Source organism: Coregonus lavaretus, assembly GCF_964263955.1.
Source record: "Coregonus lavaretus genome assembly, chromosome: 32".
Taxonomy (NCBI): Eukaryota; Metazoa; Chordata; class Actinopteri; order Salmoniformes; family Salmonidae; genus Coregonus; species Coregonus lavaretus.
The window spans coordinates 32225176-32246304 of record NC_140019.1 but is presented as its reverse complement, the minus strand read 5'-3'; the positions used below and the strand labels follow the sequence as shown (position 1 = coordinate 32246304).

The 21129-nt window shown below is 43.7% G+C and overlaps 2 protein-coding genes across 2 annotated transcripts in view; one reads left to right on the top strand and one right to left on the bottom strand.

Annotated features, from left to right (window-relative positions):
• Nucleotides 1-12650, bottom strand: part of nrg2b (neuregulin 2b) — a gene marked incomplete at both ends in the record, with an annotated part of 53529 nt that extends 40879 nt beyond the window's left edge. Inside the window, 1 exon segment of the mRNA XM_084149820.1 lies at nt 12242-12650. Within this exon segment, the coding sequence (XP_084005946.1) occupies nt 12242-12650 (409 nt within the window).
• Nucleotides 12651-14935: 2285 nt separating this feature from the next.
• purab (purine-rich element binding protein Ab) lies at nt 14936-20785 on the top strand. The gene has a single exon (XM_084150026.1). The coding sequence runs from the start codon at nt 14983-14985 to the stop codon at nt 15823-15825; it is 843 nt and encodes a 280-aa protein (XP_084006152.1). The 5' UTR covers nt 14936-14982; the 3' UTR covers nt 15826-20785.
• The last annotated feature ends 344 nt before the right edge of the window (nt 20786-21129 follow it).

The following is a 21129-nucleotide window of genomic DNA, read 5'->3' as shown; positions in this document are numbered from 1 at the left end:
GTTTGAGTGTGTGTGTGTGTTTGAGTGTGTGTTTGAGTGTGTGTGTTTGAGTGTGTGTGTGTGAGTGTGTGTGTTTGAGTGTGTGTGTGTGTGTGTGTGTATGTGTGTGTGTGTGTGTGTTTGAGTGTGTGTGTTTGAGTGAAAAAGAAAGAGAGAGACTGCACATATGTTGAGAGAAAGATTAATGTCATGAAGTGTCCCACTGGGCAAAAACTGGTTGAATCAATGTTGTGTCCACATAATTTCAACCCCAAAAATCTATGTGATGACACTGAATCAACGTGGAAGATTTGCAAAAAGTAATCAACGTAAGGGCATTTCGTATTTTTTTCACCCAACTTTTAACCTAAATCCAATGACAAGGTTAATTTTTTTGTTGATTTCAGTTTGAATTCATGTCAAATCAAAACTAGATGTTGAACTGACGTCTGTGCCCAGTGGAATGTGTCCCAGAGTCCCTCCATGACATATTCTCTCTCGCTCTCTCTCCCTCTCTCCTTTTCTCTCTGTCTCTCTCTTTGACACCAGAGTGCATGTCAATCTCTCCCTGTCTCATTTATTAATTGCATTGCTTTTAGTGTATGCAATAATTAGTGTACATTTGAATCTCAACGGGATCTCCTGTATCACACACACACACTCCAAGCCTACAAGGATAAGCATGGCTATAATTACATATGAGGACACCGAGGTCCGGACCTCTGTAATTTTTTCTAACAAGAGATAATCATATTATTATACAAATATATATTTTCTATACAATAAATCAAATCTGTTACGGGTCAACATCTAAATATTGCTCCTAGTATTGATCAAAGCTCAGAATGCTTATACTCTTGATATGACTGAGTTCTATTTGTACCTGCCTCTTTGCAAATGAGGTGAATCATGAACAGTGGTTTGTTCCTTACAGTTCATTCGGAAAGTATTCAGACCCCTTGACTTTTTCCACATTTTGTTCTGTTACAGCGTTATTCTAAAATTGATTAAATAGTTTTTTTCCCTCATCAATCTACACACAATACCCCATAGCGACAAAGCAAAAACAGGACTTTAGAAAAATTAAAAACTGAAATATTACATTTACATAAGTATTCAGACCCTTCACTTAGTACTTTGTTGAAGCACCTTTGGCAGCGATTACAGCCTTGAGTCTTCTTGTGTATGACGCTACAAGCTGGGCACACCTGTATTTGGGGAGTTTCTCCTGTTCTTCTCTGCAGATCCTCTCAAGCTCTGTCAGGTTGGATGGGGAGCGTCGCTACACAGCTATTTTCAGGTCTCTCCAGAGATGTTCAATCGTGTTCAAGTCCGGGCTCTGGCTGGGCCACTCAAGGACATTCAGAGACTTGTCCCGAAGCCACTGTCTTGGCTGTGTGCTTAGGGTCGTTTCCCTGCTGGAAGGTGAACCTTCGCCACAGTCTGAGGTCCTGAGCGCTCCAGTGTAGGTTTTCATCAAGGATTTCTCTGTACTTTGCTCCATTCATCTTTTCCTCGATCCTGACTAGTCTCCCAGTCCCTGCCGCTGAAAAACATCCCCACAGCATGATGCTGCCACCACCATGCTTCACCATAGGGATGGTGCCAGGTTGCCTCCAGACGTGATGCTTGGCGTTCAGGCCAAAGAGTTCAATCTTGGTTTCATCAGACCAGAGAATCTTGTTTCTCATGGTCTGAGAGTCCTGTAGGTGCCTTTTGGCAAACAACAAGCGGGCTGTCATGTGCCTTTTACTAAGGAGTGGCTTCCACCTGGCCACTCTACCATAAAGGCCTGATTAGTGGAGTGCTGCCGAGACGGTTGTCCTTCTGGAAGGTTCTCCCATCTCCACAGAGGAACTCTGGAGCTCTGTCAGAGTGACCATCGGGTTCTTGGTCACCTCTCTGACCAAGGCCCTTCTCCCCCGATTGCTCAGTTTGGCCGGGCGGCCAGCTCTAGGTGGTTCCAAACGTCTTCCATGTAAGAATGATGGAGGCCACTGTGTTCTTGGGGACCTTCAATGCTGCAGAAATGTTTTGTGCCTCGACACAATCTTGTCTTGGAGCTCTACGGACAATTCCTTCGACCTCATGGCTTGGTTTTTGCTCTGACATGCACTGTCAACTGTGGGACCTTATATAGACAGGTGTGTGCCTTTCCAAATCATGTCGAATCAATTGAATTTACCACAGGTGGACTCCAATCAAGTTGTAGAAACATCTCAAGGATGATCAATGGAAACAGGATGCACCTGAGCTCAATTTCGAGTCTCATAGCAAAGGGTCTGAATACTTATGTAAATAAGGTATTTCTGTTTTTATTTTTATACATTTGCAAACATTTCTAAAAACCTGTTTTCACTTTGTCATTATGGGGTATTGTGTGTAGATTGATGAGGGAAAACAAGTATTTCATCCATTTTAGAATAAGGCTGTAACGTAAAATAATTTGTTAAAAGTCTTGGAGTCTGAATACTTTCCGAATGCACTGTATGTTCGCCTGCATCCCCCGGATTTGCCTTTGTAGAAGCACATTCACCACTCTCTCAAACGGCTAACTCCGCCCTTTCGTGTCGCAGTCCGAGGGCCTGAGACGTGAAACGAACTATCCCAGCTGGCAGTCGGCTCTGCTGACAGTGTATTTGTGAGATATTTTAAAGTGGAACTGACAGCGTTTTAACTACTTTACCGATATGAAACAAACAGACAATCATAATATCAGTAAAAAATATCAAATTCCCAGTTTATGCTACAAAACCAACTTCATAAGAGGTTTTAAAAATAGGTTATATTTGACTCAACATTCCATGACGTACATTAAGGCATTGTTGACAGAATAGATGGATGCAGTTCAATGCATGATTCATATAATTCACCAATACATTTCTTGGTAGTCCAAAAAATATTGCTATCATGTTGTAAATCACAGTTGGCCTGGTACATTGTTTGCTGCCTATATTCATTTCAATTACTTAATATTTTGGACAGAAAACGGACGAACGTAACTAAGGCTGGGAATGTCAATACAGTCAGACTAGCAAGGGCAACGATCACAAGTCAGTCATAATGTGGCTAATAGGCTAGCATAAAAACACGGAGCCTAACGTTAGCTAGGAGGATGTCATGTCATGCCATTGGAGGAGTGGGTGAGTGACTGACTTTTTCTCCTCATATCGTTTTTCGGTGGCTATACACAGCTAGAGATGCAGGTGTCATTTGGTTAGCTAGCAAGACATTGAACAAGTGTTATCCAGTTAGCATATCTCTTGCGTTCGCAAATTCACTCTTGCTATCTACTCCGATTTCAGAGCACTCTCGTCTGAGTGTGCCAGAGTGCAGAATAACTGATTAATTTACGAATGCACAACACCCACTAAATATGACCGGTGTCAGTAAACGTAGGCAAAAAAAACGTAGGTCAGAGTGAGGTGTTCTCTCATTTGTGTCTGGTTAGCTTGTGTGCTTGGTTGGGACAAGCATGTATCGGCAGGCAAGCTGCAGAATGACGAGTTGGCTACAATTCCCCATCAATTTTGATGGCCAACTAGCTGAAAAAGTTTGAGAGGGTTTATCTAATGTTCCTTCGTTAGATTTTAGCTAATCTTGCTCTGGCTAGCATTATTTGTTGATCTTGTTGTTTTTTATATACATAACTGAGGAAGAGAGAGTCTACCTTTTCGTGGTTGTTTGATCAATAGGACTGTAAAGTTCCAAAATGTAAGAGGACTCCCGGTGTGTTTACATATTTGCAGAAATCCATTCAGGTTTATTTTGTGGCTTTTGGCGAATGTGTTCAAATTATTTAATGTCGTGTAGTTGCAACTGCCTGTAAACACACAGTCCAGTTCAAAGTGAATGATGGCAGGCCCCTGTGGCAAATGGCTTTTTTGTATAAAGGCCTACTGTAGCTCTGATTGGCTATAGCTCACCGGTCTGTGTAAAAACATTCTCACAAATGCCCACTCCTCTTTCTATTCTGGTTAGAGCCAGTTTGCGCTGTTCTGTGAAGGGAGTAGTACACAGCGTTGTACGAGATCTTCAGTTTCTTGGCAATTTCTCGCATGGAATAGCCTTCATTTCTTAGAACAAGAATAGACTTACGAGTTTCAGAAGAAAGTTATTTGTTTCTGGCCATTTTGAGCCTGTAATCGAACCCACAATTGCCGATGCTCCTGATACTCAACTAGTCTCAAAAATGACTGTTTTATTGCTTCTTTAATCAGCGCAACAGTTTTCAGCTGTGCTAACATAATTGCAAAAGGGTTTTCTAATGATCAATTATCTTTTTAAATGATAAACTTGGATTAGCAAACACAACGTGCCATTGGAACACAGGACTGATGGTTGCTGATAATGGGCCTCTGTACGCCTATGTAGATTTTCCATAAAAAATCAGCCATTTCCAGCTACAATAGCCATTTACAACATTAACAATGTCTACACAGTATTTCTGATCAATTTGATGTTATTTTAATGGCCAAAAAAAGGACAAAAAAATTGCTTTTCTTTCGAAAACAAGGACATTTCTAAGTGACCCCAAACTTTTGAATGGTAGTGTATGTTTTTAGTAGGTTTTATTTACTGCAGTGTCTATGAATTGTCCAAACGCACGACCGCTTTCCCATTCTATATTGCTATAGAATTTTCACAAATGCCTTAGTATACGCAATTCCCAAACATTCTACTAATTTATGAAAACTTGAAAATGACGATATCTAAGTGCTCCCTTGTCAGATTTTTTTTTTTTAAGTATCATATTCTTTCTGGGGGTGTATATGAACAGATTTTTATTTACGATTTCATGTTGCTAAAATGCTGTCAATTCCACTTTAAAACCGTCCCGTGATTCCTGCCGTGTCTACAGACACCTCCCAAACAAACAAAAAGCTACTCTCTGAGAATGAGTGTACAACTGGTAAATACTTGCTTATAGATATATCAGTCAGTCAGGTGGCTAGCTGATGGCAGAGACTTCTATTGCAGTAACGTTGAAGGTTTCTGGCTAGTATTACTTAGCCAGCTAGAAGGATGAAGTAAGATGCTAACGTTAAACGGAGCCTACCTCAGCAGGAGCAAAAAATACGCTACTAAGTTAAATAAATAATAAATAAATAAATAAATAAATAAATTTAAAAAATAATACTAATAATAAATACAAAAAATATATATAAAACAATATATATATATATATATATATATATATATATATATATATATATATATATATACTCAAAAAAATTAACATTTAAAAATTAAAATATATAAAAATAAATAATAATAATTGTAAAGTGGTTGTCCCACTGGCTATCATAAGGTGAATGCACCAATTTGTAAGTCGCTCTGGATAAGAGCGTCTGTTAAATGACGTAAATGTAAATGTAAGTTCTCATAATAACTTTTCTTTACAGAGAGTAGGCTACTGAAAGTGATGTGGTGCTCAGTGGTGAGGCTGAGACAGGTTGCAATGCATGCAAGAGGAAGCAGAGGACACATAGAGAGAGAGGAAGCAAACAGAGAGAGAGGTTAGTACAGTGGTTCCCAAACTTGGGTCCGGGGCTCCCTGTGGGGGGCCCTTGAGAAAATCTGGACTAATCTTAACAAACATGTTAGGAACTTAAAGAAGATATGTTTCAATATGAACATCCCCACATGGCCTATCTTCCCCATAGGTCTACATTAAAATACAACCACTGTATGTTTCAATATGAACATCTTTACATGGCCTATCTTCCCTATAGGCCGACATTAAAATGCTATCAACATGCAAACAACACAGTTCTAAAAATGTCATACGTTTTGGTTATGTCACTGATGCTACGTGTCAGTGTGAATCATTTCTCATAGTTCCCTCCTTTCAAGGGTATAACATTGTATAGCTAATAGGCTATGTGTTTGTAGATGGACTGAGTTGAATGAATCTACAGCAGCCATGGTGATAATGTCTGGGGTCACTAAAAGTCAAACCCTGGTTACGGTCCTGAGGATAAGCTTCACTCACTCTTTCCTCCTAATATGTAAAGCCTGTTGTTTGAGAAATGAGAACAGGGAGTGTGGGAGTGAGGGAACGGAAAGTGGAGGAAGAGAGAGGGAGACAGATTTTGTCAGACATTGGGAAGGTAGGGAGAGGTGAGAGAGGGGGAGACAGAAATAGAGAGAGAACGAGATTGATCATATGTGTGAGAGAGAGAGGAAGGAGGAGAGAAAGGAATAGATGATGTGTGTGAAAGTGAATGATTGCATGTGAAAGAGAGAGGGGAGGATAGGTAGAAACAGGGGGATATGGAGGAAGAGAGAGGGAGACAGAGAACGACAGAGAGAGCGAAAGAGAGAGAGAGGAAAAGAGAGAAAGAGAGAGAGGATGAGCAGAGTTAGTGATTAATAGTTGATGAAGCGCTTGCGGGCAGAGCGGTGGGGAAAAGCTATTCTCTCTCCCTCCTCTCCCTTCTCTAACCCCCCTCTCTCTCCCCCTTTCCCCCCTCCTGACAGGGTTCTGAGTCGTGTGCAAGCCATGCTACCACCCCTCCCTCCCCGACTACCTCTCCTCCTCCCTCCATCTATCTACCTCTCTCCCTGCCCCCACTCGCTCTCTCTCTCTCTCTCTCTCTCTCTCTCTCTCTCTCTCTCTCTCTCTCTCTCTCACTCTTTCTCTCGCTCTCTAACCTCCACACCTCACTTTCTTTCTGTCACCTCTCCCTCATTGCTCCCTCTATCCCCCTCTGTCACCTCTCCCTCATTACTCCCTCTATCCCCCTCTGTCACCTCTCCCTCATTACTCCCTCTATCCCCCTCTGTCACCTCTCCCTCATTGCTCCCTCTATCCCCCTCTGTCACCTCTCCCTCATTGCTCCCTCTATCCCCCTCTGTCACCTCTCCCTCATTGCTCCCTCTATCCCCCTCTGTCACCTCTCCCTCATTGCTCCCTCTATCACCTCTCCCTCATTGCTCCCTCTATCCCCCTCTATCACCTCTCCCTCATTGCTCCCTCTATCCCCCTCTATCACCTCTCCCTCATTGCTCCCTCTATCCCCCTCTATCACCTCTCCCTCATTGCTCCCTCTATCCCCCTCTGTCACCTCTCCCTCATTGCTCCCTCTATCCCCCTCTGTCACCTCTCCCTCATTGCTCCCTCTATCCCCCTCTATCACCTCTCCCTCTATCCCCCTCTATCACCTCTCCCTCATTGCTCCCTCTATCCCCCTCTGTCACCTCTCCCTCATTTGCTCCCTCTATGCCCATCTGTCACCTCTCCCTCATTGCTCCCTCTATCCCCCTCTATCACCTCTCCCTCATTGCTCCCTCTATCCCCCTCTATCACCTCTCCCCCTCTCTTTCATATTTATCTATCCCCTCATTTCAGACACACACTTTTCACTGCGGGGTTCTAAACCTTCTAAACCTGAATAACAGACAGTATTCTACCGATTAGAGGATTGAGGCAATGATTCCATACATCTTCTGTGAAGATGTAGAGATTCTAAAAGAGAGAGAGAGAGAGAGAGAGAGAGAGAAAAACAGAGAAAGATAATCTCCCATACTTCCTCTGGGAGAGAGAGAGAGAGAGAGAGAGAGAGAGAGAGAGAGAGAGAGAGAGAGAGAGAAACACAGCGAAACAGAGACAGAAAGGGGTGTGGCAACCATCTTTGAGCATGGGATGGATGGATGCATGGCTGAGGAGGGGGACACGAAGGTTCCTCTCATTTACAAATATAACCATCTGCTCTTCTAAAAAGCCTCGTGACTTGGTTCAGTTTGCACTGAGGGACAGGAAAGGATGAGTGCTGTTACATTATTCACAAACACACTGGGAGGTCTGGAATGATGTCTACACACACACACACACACACGCATACACACGCATACACACGCACACACACACACACACCCACACACTCAAAGCAGGAGCAGTGCTTTAATAGACATTTACATTTTACATTTTAGTCATTTTAGCAGACGCTCTTATCCAGAGCGACTTACAGTTAGTGAATACATTTTTTTTTAAATACTGGCCCCCCGTGGGAATCGAACCCACAACCCTGGCATTGCAAACGCCATGCTCTATCAACTGAGCTACATCCCTGCCGGCCATTCCCTCCCCTACCCTGGACGACGCTGGGCCAATTGTGCGCCGCCCATGAGTCTCCCGGTCGCGGCCGGCTGCGACAGAGCCTGGATTCGAACCAGGATCTCTAGTGGCACAGTTAGCACTGCGATGCAGTGCCTTAGACCACTGCGCCACTCAGGAGCCAAATAGCTTACCTGTATGTGTCTGACACAACACACACCTGTAGAGATAGCAGGTGGCTGATGGGAGAACCATGTTCACACCAATCCTGATAGGATTCTAATAGCCAGGTCATGGAAGTGATTATACCACATACATGCACATCCTCAACGCAGACCTCAGCTCACATGTAATGATGAGGTAAAAAAAAACTCTAGGCATCTAGACACACACACACATGTGCGCGCAAGCACGTGCACACGCACAGTAACTGTAATCAAGGCACAGCAGAACAGTTTGATGCCTCTAGACCACAAATCACAGAAACGCTGGCCTGTATGTAGCAGACATGAGTTGGTCATGAGTTGGTTATGGTCACGTGACTCATGCGATCTTCAAAACCAGCGTCTGCCCTCGACGGAATATCCTCTTGGTCTAATGGTCTAAGACGTTGGTTGCTACCGGGGGAGACCCGGGTTCATATCCTGTGTTCCTAGGTATTACGTATACATCCTACTTACAGAAGGACACACACACCTCAGTCAGTGTGCATCATTTATACAAGCCCTAGATTTCTCTGCTAAAGACAGCATGCTGAGGCATTTACAGCAGCAGTTCAGTGGTGTGTGTGTGCTTGCGTGAGGCCGTGCCTGAGATATACAGTGCCTTGCAAAAGTATTCATCCCCCTTGGCGTTTTTCCTATTTTGTTGCATTACAACCTGTAATTTAAATGGATTTTTATTTGGATTTCATGTAATGGACATACACAAAATAGTCCAAATTGGTGAAGTGAAAATAAAAAAATAACTTGTTTCAAAAAATTCAAAAAAATAAATAACGGAAAAGTGGTGCGTGCATATGTATTCACCCCCTTTTCTATGAAGCCCCTAAAGATCTGGTGCAACCAATTACCTTCAGAAGTCACATAATTAGTTAAATAAAGTCCACCAGTGTGCAATCTAAGTGTCACATGATCTGTCACATGATCTCAGTATATATACACCTGTTCTGAAAGGCCCCAGAGTCTGCAACACCACTAAGCAAGGGGCACCACCAAGCAAGCGGCACAATGAAGATCAAGGAGCTCTCCACACAGGTCAGGGACAAAGTTGTGGAGAAGTACAGATCAGGGTTGGGTTATAAAAAAATATCTGAAACTTTGAACATCCCACGGAGCACCATTAAATCCATTATTAAAAAATTGAAAGAATATGGCACCACAACACACCTGCCAAGAGAGGGCCGCCCACCAAAACTCATGGACCAGGCAAGGAGGGCATTAATCAGAGAGGCAACAAAGAGACCAAAGATAACCCTGAAGGAGCTACAAAGCTCCACAGTGAAGATTGGAGTATCTGTCCATAGGACCACTTTTAAGCCGTACACTCCACAGAGCTGGGCTTTACGGAAGAGTGGCCAGAAAAAAGCCATTGCTTAAAGAAAAAAATAAGCAAACACGTTTGGTGTTCACCAAAAGGCATGTGGGAGACTCCCCAAACATATGGAAGAAGGTACTCTGGTCAGATGAGACTAAAATGGAACTTTTTGGCCATCAAGGAAAACGCTATGTCTGGCACAAACCCAACACCTCTCATCACCCCGAGAACACCATCCCCGCAGCGAAGCATGGTGGTGGCAGCATCATGCTGTGGGGATGGGGAAACTGGGAAACTGGTCAGAATTGAAGGAATGATGGATGGTGCTAAATACAGGGAAATTCTTGAGGGAAACCTGTTTCAGTCTTCCAGAGATTTGAGACTGGGACGGAGGTTGACCTTCCAGCAGGACATTGATCCTAAGCATACCGCTAAAGCAACACTTGAGTGGTTTAAGGGGAAACATTTAAATGTCCTGGAATGGCCTAGTCAAAGCCCAGACCTCAATCCAATTGAGAATCTGTGGTATGACTTAAAGATTGCTGTACACCAGCGGATCCCATCCAACTTGAAGGAGCTGGAGCTGTTTTGCCTTGAAGAATGGGCAAACATCCCAGTGGCTAGATGTGCCAAGCTTATAGAGACATACCCCAAGAGACCTGCAGCTGTAATTGCTGCAAAAGGTGGCTCTACAAAGTATTCTGTTTTTTTTGTCTTATTTCTTGTTTGTTTCATAATAAAAAGTATTTTGCATCTTCAAAGTGGTAGGCATGTTGTGTAAATCAAATGATACAAACCCCCCAAAAATCCATTTTAATTCCAGGTTGTAAGGCAACAAAAATAGGAAAAATGCCAAGGGCGTTGAATACTTTCGCATGCCACTGTAATGCTTCTCTACAGGGACAGAGAAACAGACAATCTGAGCGAGACATATACAGTATAAATATATATATATATAGAGAGAGACACTTGTGTAGATAGTCAGAGCATTGGAGCCTGTCTCTTTGTACATCTGGGACTTTGCATGATGAGGTTCCAGTGGTGAGTAGAGTCTGTCTGTGTCACTGTTGAGTCAAGGAAGTGTGGTCTTTGATGGCAGCATCTGAGTAGCAGATTACCTACAATACTGTCATCCCTCTCTCAGCAAGCAGATTTGACACTAAAGCTGCTCTGTGGCTACCTAAGTAGCTACATTACTATAGCACTTCAGCTGCAGACAGGGAATGGTGCAGCCATACAGAAACACACAGCTGACAGAGACAAACACTCCTAGCGTCCTGTTGTCTCCTCTCTATTATGAGCACTGATAGGTGAAGCTGGTGGATAGGTTTCAACTGCATCACTTTCACCCATCAAGGCCTTTCAGATTAGTGGTCATGGGGGCAATGAGAATGAGTTGAGGAAAGATTCAGTTTATTGTCTCATCATGGATTCTACTCAGAGTTCAGGCAATTGTCCATTGTGCTGAAATGTTGTCAGAAAGATCTCAACGTTAGCCTCGGCTAGAGACCAGGGGCTTCATGTATCAAGCATCTCAGAATAGGAGTGCTGATCTAGGATCAGGTCTTTCCTGTATATGGAATCTTATTAATTGTGATATAAAAGGTAAAACTGATCCTAGATCAGTACTCCTACTCTGAGAAGCTTGATGCATACGGTCCCTGGACATACCGGTATTGTTTCATCATGCCAAAGGTGATGAGCTGAGCAAAGAAAGCTTCAGTTCTCCAGAATATTTGGACACATCCAGAGAATGTGTCACAGAGAATCGCAGATAATGTAACTGATGGTTTAAAGAGGCAATAAGTCACTGTCTTACTCCTATCATACATGACAACAAGTAAAACAGACTGAGAATGGATGGATGCTACTCAGAGGTCAGAGAATATGAGCTGTCCACGGTGCTGAAACATTGATCTTTAGTGAAGGGCCCTAAAGGACCGAATATCCACCACCTGATCTAACAGCACCGACCGGTTAGGACTAGCTGGTTGGTCTCCCTATTTCCTGTCACATGGTGTCAGTCTCCACACTGTTTGAGAGCAAACTGACATCTGAATGAATACTGATGGGAATTTGAAATAAAACTGTGTCATATTCTGTCATATTCTCTCTCTCTCTCTCTCTTTCTCTTTCTCACTCTTTCTTTCGCTCTCTTTCTCTCTCTCTCTCTCTCTCTGATATCTCTCCACCTCATTCTCAGACATGGAATATTTCACACACACACACACACAAACACACACACTGAGGGTTTTGTACAGCATCTATGTTCCATCTTTTGACTCCACATACCCAAGCAGGCCAATATCTTACCAACATGCACACTATAGATGGTATATCATTTTCATATTGATGGATTGTCCTTATCAAATCAATGTGCTTTATACATGGTAATTGTCTCACTCCTCACCATTATAGCCTATTCTACATCACACTTACCTATATCCTAATGTACTACAGTCTCTAGGATATCTGTCTCACACATCCATGCATGGTCTGATGTCCTCGAAAGAAACGCACCGTCTTGGTTGTGTCACCAGGGCATAGAGAATTGAACCGTGTCAATCATCACCGATAAGCACTCACAAGGAGGCCGGATACTCCTTATATCACCGGGGCATTAGCGTGAGGCCGGCCCTAAAGCGTCCAATAAAAGCATCAACTTACCGCAGTCCTCGCACAACACGCTCTCCACATCCTTCTTCAGGTCCGTTCCGCTGGCGTCCAGCGGAGCAAACGATGCCTTGAATACTAAAGGCTCGCCTGTTGGGTCCATGAAAAATATATATCTGTGGTTCTCCTCCACAGTGGTGCACGGGGCCTCAGAACCGAAGTCTCCGACCGTCACGAGCTGCTCCCGCTCGAGCCCGCCGCTGTTCACGGGCCACACGTCCAACACTTTGACATTCACACTGTACGGCTCCCGAGAGACGTTTTCCGGTGAGGAGCGCACCTCGCCCTCGATGACCACGGCAGATCGATACGCCTGGTCCTGGAGGGAATTGAGACTCGGGGCGTAACAGGCGAAGGAGACCCCGATGACCAGCATGGAGAAATGCACCGGATCAAGCCTCATGCCGTCGGCCGTGGCTCCGTTGCTGCAGTGCTGGGGCGGCTAAGGGGCGCGGATGACGGAGCGGGGTTGAAGTGGGAGACTGTGAATAGGCTCCGATAGCAGGGCAGAGCGGCAGACCTTGTATAAGTGTCCATGCCATCTGTGTCTGCCGCTTTCCCCATACGCTTTCAGATGGGGACACACCAGCCTAAGAACCGGAAACGGCCCGGTTCTGCATGGTTAAAAATGTGGTTGCTGCATTCTCCTTCAACACAATATTTTTCTCCTGAAACGCAAACCAAGACTCGTAAATTACCCTCTACTCGAAACCAGAGGTTCTGCATGAAGCCTCTACAGTCTGTCCTCTCTCTCCAATAAATGTCATCGAATGGGTGGGCGCATTGCCCTTCTATAACGGAAAATGAATGTTAGATTCCTCACACAGAAACCCCCCCCCCCCCCCCACTAATACACACAGACAGACAGACACACACAAGGTCGGGCTTCTTGATACACCTTCAGAAGTGTATAAAAATCGGATTCCTTTTTGGTTAAACGGAGGACTACAGAAGACAGCGGTTATCTGGTTATCCAGCTAGGCGATGCAACAGCGCAATCCCTCTAGCCGCGTCCCCTGCACCCCTCAAACGCGAAAGGCTTACGTGAGCAAACATCACCTGCTCGGCCACTGGCGTCGGCTGCCACTTCCTGCGCAAACACACTAATGACCAGAGCCGCGCGCCCAACACACTGGCCCAACACCCCTCAGACCACTGACAGCGGATCAGAGAAACCGCCCGGAGTCAGAACCATGGACGACCATGAAAGCAGCAGCATATGGATCGGTTGAGGTTCGGTTTAAAAAGATGGGATCAACCAAACCCAACACGTAGAAGAGTGCGTACTGAACCACAGGGCTGGCTATTCAGAGAGACAAGGCTACACTGCGGCTAGTGCGATGACTAACGCTGCGAAAATCTCTCAATGGTTCCAGTAGTAGCCTATAGCACGGCAACCTGTGAGTTGGAGACCTCTCTTTCTTTCTAATCTGACCAACCCACTGGTTACGATGCACCCAGCGCCAAACAGGCAACCCTCACGGAACGATGCCCAACAGCGGCTTCACCTGTTAGAAAGGCACCGGGTCCTGCGGGCATGTTCATGCAGGGCTGGAGATTTCTGCACCGAGAGAAAATTAATAATGTGTGTGGTGGTGGCGGAGTGGCTCAGCGTGTGGCCACATGTGAGAATATCGATTAGGCCTACCAGCATCGAAGTAAATTGGAAGCCACATGTGCCAAAATGATACTCGTTATCTTTGTACAGGATAGGTGGATGCCTTTTAAATATGTTGTTCTTCTCTTCTTAAACCCCCAACAGTGTGACGAAAGCTGGCTCATACACAGCTTCACAGTGGTGGCTCACAAGTTATTCTCCTCCCTCTAGCAGTCCATCCCTCCCTCCTCCCCCCCCGATCAATCAATCACTTCATTCATTCAAGATTCCCCCTTGCCCTTTCAGAGCGCGAGCTAGCCGTCCTTCCTTAGAAAGAGGTCAGAGAATTTGCGCTGTCCATGGTGCTGATCATACTAAGGATGTGACTCATTCTACCTCATAATCGTACAGCTCACATTATAGACTAAATATTATTTTAGTTATTCCCGTCTGTCGTAAAAATATGTTTTCCTTTTTGAAGCTTAATTTTGATTCTCAATCAAATCAATCCTTCAACACTCCAAAGTTATGAGTCTATTCTCTCATGTAGAGACAAATAAACCGTTATCAATTAATTCGACTTTTATATCTCATTTTATCCACCATGCTGTATTATGTTTAAATGCAAGGGTGATTAAGAAGAAATTATGTATATCAATAAAATACACATTTGTATTGTCTGTCTCTGCTCGGTTTGACACAAGGGTGGGCTAGTGTTTCATTCGAGGAATGTGCTAGATGCTACAGATGCAGGCGAAACTCCCGTTTCTCTCATGACAGATAATGACCAGTGGAAGTATAGTATAGGCAATGTTGTGCAAGATCATGATTTTATATTATTAACAGGAAATTAAAATGAGGGACATTATAATGATGCATTGCATCATCACACATTGTGAAAAGCTTCAATTTAGTTGCAACGTTACTGAATTATATGCAGCTGCTGCACAGTTTAGGCGCAAACTTGTATGTCTTGAACACACCCCTCTCAGAACAGTGTGTAATATGAACTACAGTAGACTACTTTCATTTCCTTTCTAAAGCGAAGGGCTCTCGCGATATCGTCGGTGTGGTTGACGGGCAGTCGAGGTTGCAGCAGGCTGAGGGAGACGGTGGAAGGTAAGCAGGAGGCAGCATCATGGCGGACAGAGACAGTGGCAGTGACCACGGAGGGCTGGCCACAGGCCCCGGCTCCCTGCCTCCGGGCGCGATGGGCGCCGCCGCAAGACTGCAACACGACACCGAGGAGCTCGCGTCGAAGCGAGTCGACATCCAGAATAAGCGCTTCTACCTCGACGTGAAGCAGAATGCAAAAGGCCGCTTCCTAAAGATAGCGGAGGTCGGAGCTGGGGGAAATAAGAGCCGCCTCACTCTCTCTATGTCAGTGGCAGTGGAGTTCCGTGACTATCTCGGGGACTTCATCGAACATTACGCCCAGCTGGGCCCGAGCAACCCGGACATAGTGCAGGATGAGCCCCGGCGTGCCCTCAAGAGCGAATTTCTAGTGCGAGAGAATCGCAAATATTACATGGATCTGAAAGAGAACCAGAGGGGGCGGTTCCTAAGGATCCGTCAGACCGTTAATCGGGGGCCCGGATTGGGAAGTGCACAAGGCCAGACCATCGCGCTTCCAGCGCAGGGACTTATCGAGTTCCGTGACGCTTTGGCCAAACTCATCGATGATTATGGTGTGGACGAGGATCCGGCAGAACTACCCGAGGGCACTTCCTTGACTGTTGACAACAAACGCTTTTTCTTCGACGTGGGTTCTAACAAGTACGGAGTGTTCATGCGGGTCAGCGAGGTGAAGCCTACCTACCGGAACTCCATCACTGTTCCGTGCAAAGTGTGGTCCAAATTCGGCAACACGTTCTGTAAATATGCCGAGGAGATGAGAAAGATCCAGGAGCGGAGTAGAGAGAAACGGGCCTCCGAACTCCTACCGGAGGGCCAACATGGTGACGACGGGGACGATGATTGACGGATTACCGGCTTGAGCAGAAATAAATAAATAACAACAAACAACAGACTTTATAATCAGACTTTTACTGTAAAATATAAAGAGAGAAATCCAAGGGAACCACCCCACACACAACCTTCACAGTCAGACAGGCAGTAGCCTACTGTCTCGTTGCTCATTGCTGGAACCATTTTAACAGTAAGCCGCTGCTATCAATAACTTGTTTGAACTGTAAAATATGAACTGTTTCCTACTTGATTAAAATGACAATGAACAGAGTGTTTATTGCTATAACAAACAAACCGATTTTGCACACGTCCAAGCTATTTCGAAAAGGTTTCCAAAGTGCAAATCGAAAAAAACAAAAGCCGGGGTATACGCCTACATGGAAATTACGACGATCTCCATGTAAACCAACAATTGACATCAGCACAAAGATATATATATATATATATATATATAATAAATGATAAATTACTTTACCAATCCAACATCTAAAATCAGTTGTAGTTTATTAGTATAAGGTACGCAGGAAATAAAAAGTAAAGCGCTATCAATTAACGTGTACTGCAGAATGCAACGCACAGACTGAAGAAATAGACACTTCTGCCAATATGCGTAGGCCTATATCTCTTTTAAAAAGTCATTTGGGAAAGTAATAGTGTTTTATTTGATCGAAAATGTAGCTATGAAAAGCGTTTCTATCATGTCATAGGCCTACATTATGGAGTCTTTATGAGGAGAGCAGAGTCTATATAGGCCTAAACGGGATAAAAGCATCTTTACTATTGAATATCAACCCTTTGCACCATGTCCATTCAAATTTGGAACAATGGTTAGATAAAAAAAAGTGCTAACTTAGATATACTAATTATGATTTTGTGAATCAGCTGTATTTAAATCCTAAAATGCCCACGTTTTCTGTGGGCGAGTTTTCTTTTTCGGGGGGAGGGTGGAATGGCGCAAAAACCAGATGCTCAACCAGTGATGGGAGCGCGAGACGCGTAAAAAGACACATCAGCGCGCGGCTACATGCATGCTAAGCCGCGAGGGCGCATCCTCTCTGACGTCAGAACAACCTGGTGCCTTATACACTCCACTCGTTTACGTGCTTCACATTGTGGTCGATGTTAATGATATCTCTCTCGACCGCTGTATGTTTTCATTTGTGAGTACTGTACTGCTTGCTGTATGGCTATTGGTCAACACTAACCATCCAAACCAGAGAGGCCCTTTTCTGTAGTCTATCTGTCTCCCTCCACAGGCGAGGTGAGCAGACAATGGCCTCTAGAACAGCAACAGCAGCAGCACTTCTAATGTGAGCATGGATAGCCATCAGAGATGTGAGGTTGAGTCTGTCCACCTCTTGCACCATGTAAAATGTAACTGGACGTATACAGTAGTCAGTCAGTGGGGATGAGATAGAGAGGGGTGATGGATGGATGCCCTAAGAGCCCCTTGTGAGGGTTTTCTGGATGTAGGCCAAAAGGCCAAGGCAGTATCTTTCTATGGTGCTACAGCCCCAATATAAAACAAAGTAGACCGGGCTTGTCGATCTTATTTGTAACTTTGCATTATTTGATGTCTCAACGTTACTCTCCACATGATGTTGTCAGAGCAGCAGTCTCCCTCTACACAGGGTGATGACAGACAGTGAGGACATTACATTATAGTGTGCAATATTGTACATGCCAATCGTGGCATTGTATGTTGTATAGACAAAAAAAAGGCAAATATATATGTGATTGATATTTGAAAAGCATGAGGCTGAATTCTGCATTGTTACAGAAATGTGAAGTCTTTCTCTGCACTTAAGTGAAAAGGTTTCAAACTAGTGTGAGATTTCCCATCACTTTCATATACAGTAACCCCACTGTGTTTTAGTGAGTGTAGGCAAGTTTCTGGTGTTTCTCTTTCCACAGAAACAAAGTGACAAAGCTAATCCTCCCCTCACAAATAAGAAAGCTTATCTCCTCATCTCCAGGTCAGTGTTAGAAGCACAGTCCTCCCCCTTCTGAGTGTCTTATAATTTAATTGAGTAGTATCATGAAACTTTAGTTTTACTTGGATAAAACGAAAATGACACGATGTCAACAAATTGATGCGGTGACAGAGGGGGTTGCCCTGATAATGAAGTTACCAACCATTCTGCCTGGGGTGAAGACGGAATCATTTTGACAGTTACCCAGCATCTCTTTCTCTCGGTCCACCAGTAAACAATGCCATAGAGGATTTCTTTAAGCGTTGATTAACAATCAGCCAGCTAGGTTAACCATCAGTAGCTGGATTTAGAGCATCACAGGGTGGCTTGGATTAGTTTAGTAGATCTAAACCTACTGCACTGTACTGTACTGCCATTAGGCCGGCTGGCGTGATGTTGAAGACAGACTGAGCAGTAGTCTGCTATAATTCCACCATACATTTGGATTGGGTCAGAGTTACAATTGTAAGAAAGAGGCCTGGAGATACATGGGGCCCCTATTATATGGCCCTTTACTAGGCCAGCATTAAAGCTTCATGGGTTTCTCTCCTCTTGAGAATATTATATTCCCTAACACTGCCCCAGAATGTCAGAGAGATCCTTTACATAGAGTAAAATCCACAGTTTACCTGCTACATTGTGCCCCACATATATAGAGCACATTTGAAGCCAGAATTCAGTCAAACCTCCACTACTGCTGTGAAAGACCAAATGCTATTTCTACACAGTATAGGCTTGATTGAATTCAGGCTTTAAATGCGAGACATTAAGTCTGGAAATTCAATACGCCATTTTCACAACTCTCTTATTGTCCAATCCTAGAGAGACTAAGGCTAGAGTCAATCAGATCAAGCGTTAACTGGCGATAGCCAACACCCGCATAGCTGATGTTTTGGCGGTGTCGGAAGTGGAACTGCGTTGGAGCTGTCAAATCAGTGAGCAGCTCCTCTTGAGATCATTGTCACGAAGCCACACCCGTCCCACTCGCGTTAGAAGTTTAGAACGAGAAAGTGTAGGCTATATAGAAATAATGACGCTCAAGTTGAAAATCATTAAACATTTAATGAGGATTTCTATCAGCTTAATCGAGCTGGAGATTACATTTCACATTCCAGTGTTCAAACTTGTAAATATGGCTGCATGAGATTTCTGTTAATGTGACTCCGTGCAGCCAATGGCAACGTCCACTTTAGGTATAATGCCAGGAGCTGGTTGTGGATTTGACAGCTCTAACGCAGTTCCACCTCCGACTCCTTCAAAACATCAGCTATGCGGATGTTGGCTTAAGCGGATCTGATCAAGTCGGGCCATAATTCTAACTCATTCAGCTCACATTTTACGTTTGTATGCCTCGCTCTGTAAAACGCACATAAAAAAAAAAAAAAAGTTTAATTTTTTTGGTCAGTTCACAAGGTGCTACTGGGTCAGCTCTGGTTCCGGAGTGGAGTGGTTCTGTGTAATAGATTCTAGAATACTGCCTATTTTAAAGGAACAACACAGTGTTGGGTCGGAACCAACTGCCACGGTTTAGAGCGGATGTCTTCGCCATGTTGCTCACATGGCACAGTTAATCAATGGGGCACAAAATGGACGCCAGGTGTTTTTGTCCCATAATCAAAACCTGCAGTGGGTTGATTGAAATTGCTAGTTTAGTTCAGTGTAACATTGGTGGTGGTGATGGTGCTTGTGCGGTTTGCATCAGAGAGAGATGTCTTAGAATTTATGATCTATTTGAAGTGTTTTGTTCTTCTTATTTGTACTTAATAGTGGGAATGTGTGTTGTGATCTAAACAACAGCTGCATGACCATGGTAACCACCTCTACCAGTCCCTTTGGAGGTGTGCTCTTCTGGAATCTCTCCCACTAGAATTCCAAAACAGATTCTAACTTCCATTCATTCTACCAAGCTGTTTAAAGATCCATTCATCTGATGTTTGTTTTCTTCAGTTCCACTGATCTAGTTTCAGTGTTCTATTGTCGCTATGATGTTTCACTGGTCCTTCAAGTTCAGACCAATCACTCACAGACAAAGTCTATAATATGGGCAAGGCTAATCACAATCTTGTTTGTGAAGCCAACAGTCACCTTGACCATTACTAGCTCAGCACGCATTCTGTTTTGCACATACCAATGCAGAGTCCTTCATGTATGCAGACTGTATAGGCTACCGTTATGTACAGGGACGAGACATTGGGAAAAGGATCTATAAAAGTCAATGGGGAAGAAGGGGGTCAATGCACAATGAACATATCCCATGTCACTGTATGGTCTAACTACCCCTTTATCAACCCTATATGAGATGTTGCACCTTTCAAAATATTTTACCTGTGGTGTGTGTGTATATGATGATCCTCCTTTCAGAAAAATATAACATATAAACAGGAAAAGCATATTTCTGTTTTTTTTTCTTTTGTATTTTATACTTACAGAAAGCATAGAATAAAATGGATAAATACTTGCACTTTAGATATATTAAGAAAATAAAAAATCAGCATATTATTTTTGATAGGGATCTCACATTCAGAGAGTATAAATGACTTTCCAGGCTTTGTGACATTGCTGGACAGAGATGTATCGAGTTCTTCTACTTATTGAAGTATATTTTGTCTGTGCTTCAGAAGGTTTACTAAAGTAAATTGCATGATAAAGTAGTGTTACACCAATATTGTTATTTTTTAGTTGGTAAAAAGGTCTGAAAACTGTGATGTACCATGTTTAACTTCTTCTCCCATACATTCTAGAGTAGTTCTTACTGAATTATGGCCTTTCCTGACTACATGAAGATGGTGCTTAATTTGGCTTTGAAAAATCTGCTCATCCTACATTTGACATCATAACTTGTATCTTACTGTACTTCATTACTTTGTTTATGTACTTTCACTACCTTATTAAATTTCCATTGATGGCAAAAAGTGTGCTGTTTTGTACATTGTTGTTTTAATGTTGGAAAGCCTTTGTCGTCTGAAAATGACTAATTGCAATAAACAGTCATTCCTCATGCTCTTGTGTCTTTACAGAGTGTCTGACTAAAAGTTCCATGGAAAATATTATTCATAATGGTCCAAATAACTTCAATTTAGGAGTACTGGTAGTGGTAGCAATAGGCCTACCTGCTGGTGAAACGTGAAGTTTGCTAGAAGAGATGTCAGGCACATTTCAAGGTGCTGGTGATGGCGATATGCGACATTGGTGCTGTCCATGGCGCTGAAGTAGGCCTATTTGTGCCATTTCGAGCACGTGTTGTTGATGCGCAAAGTTGGCGCTGTCAAAGGTGTTGAAGAATGAATACCGTGCACGTCGCATTGACAAGAATAGACAGGTTGGCTGACAACATCACGAAAATA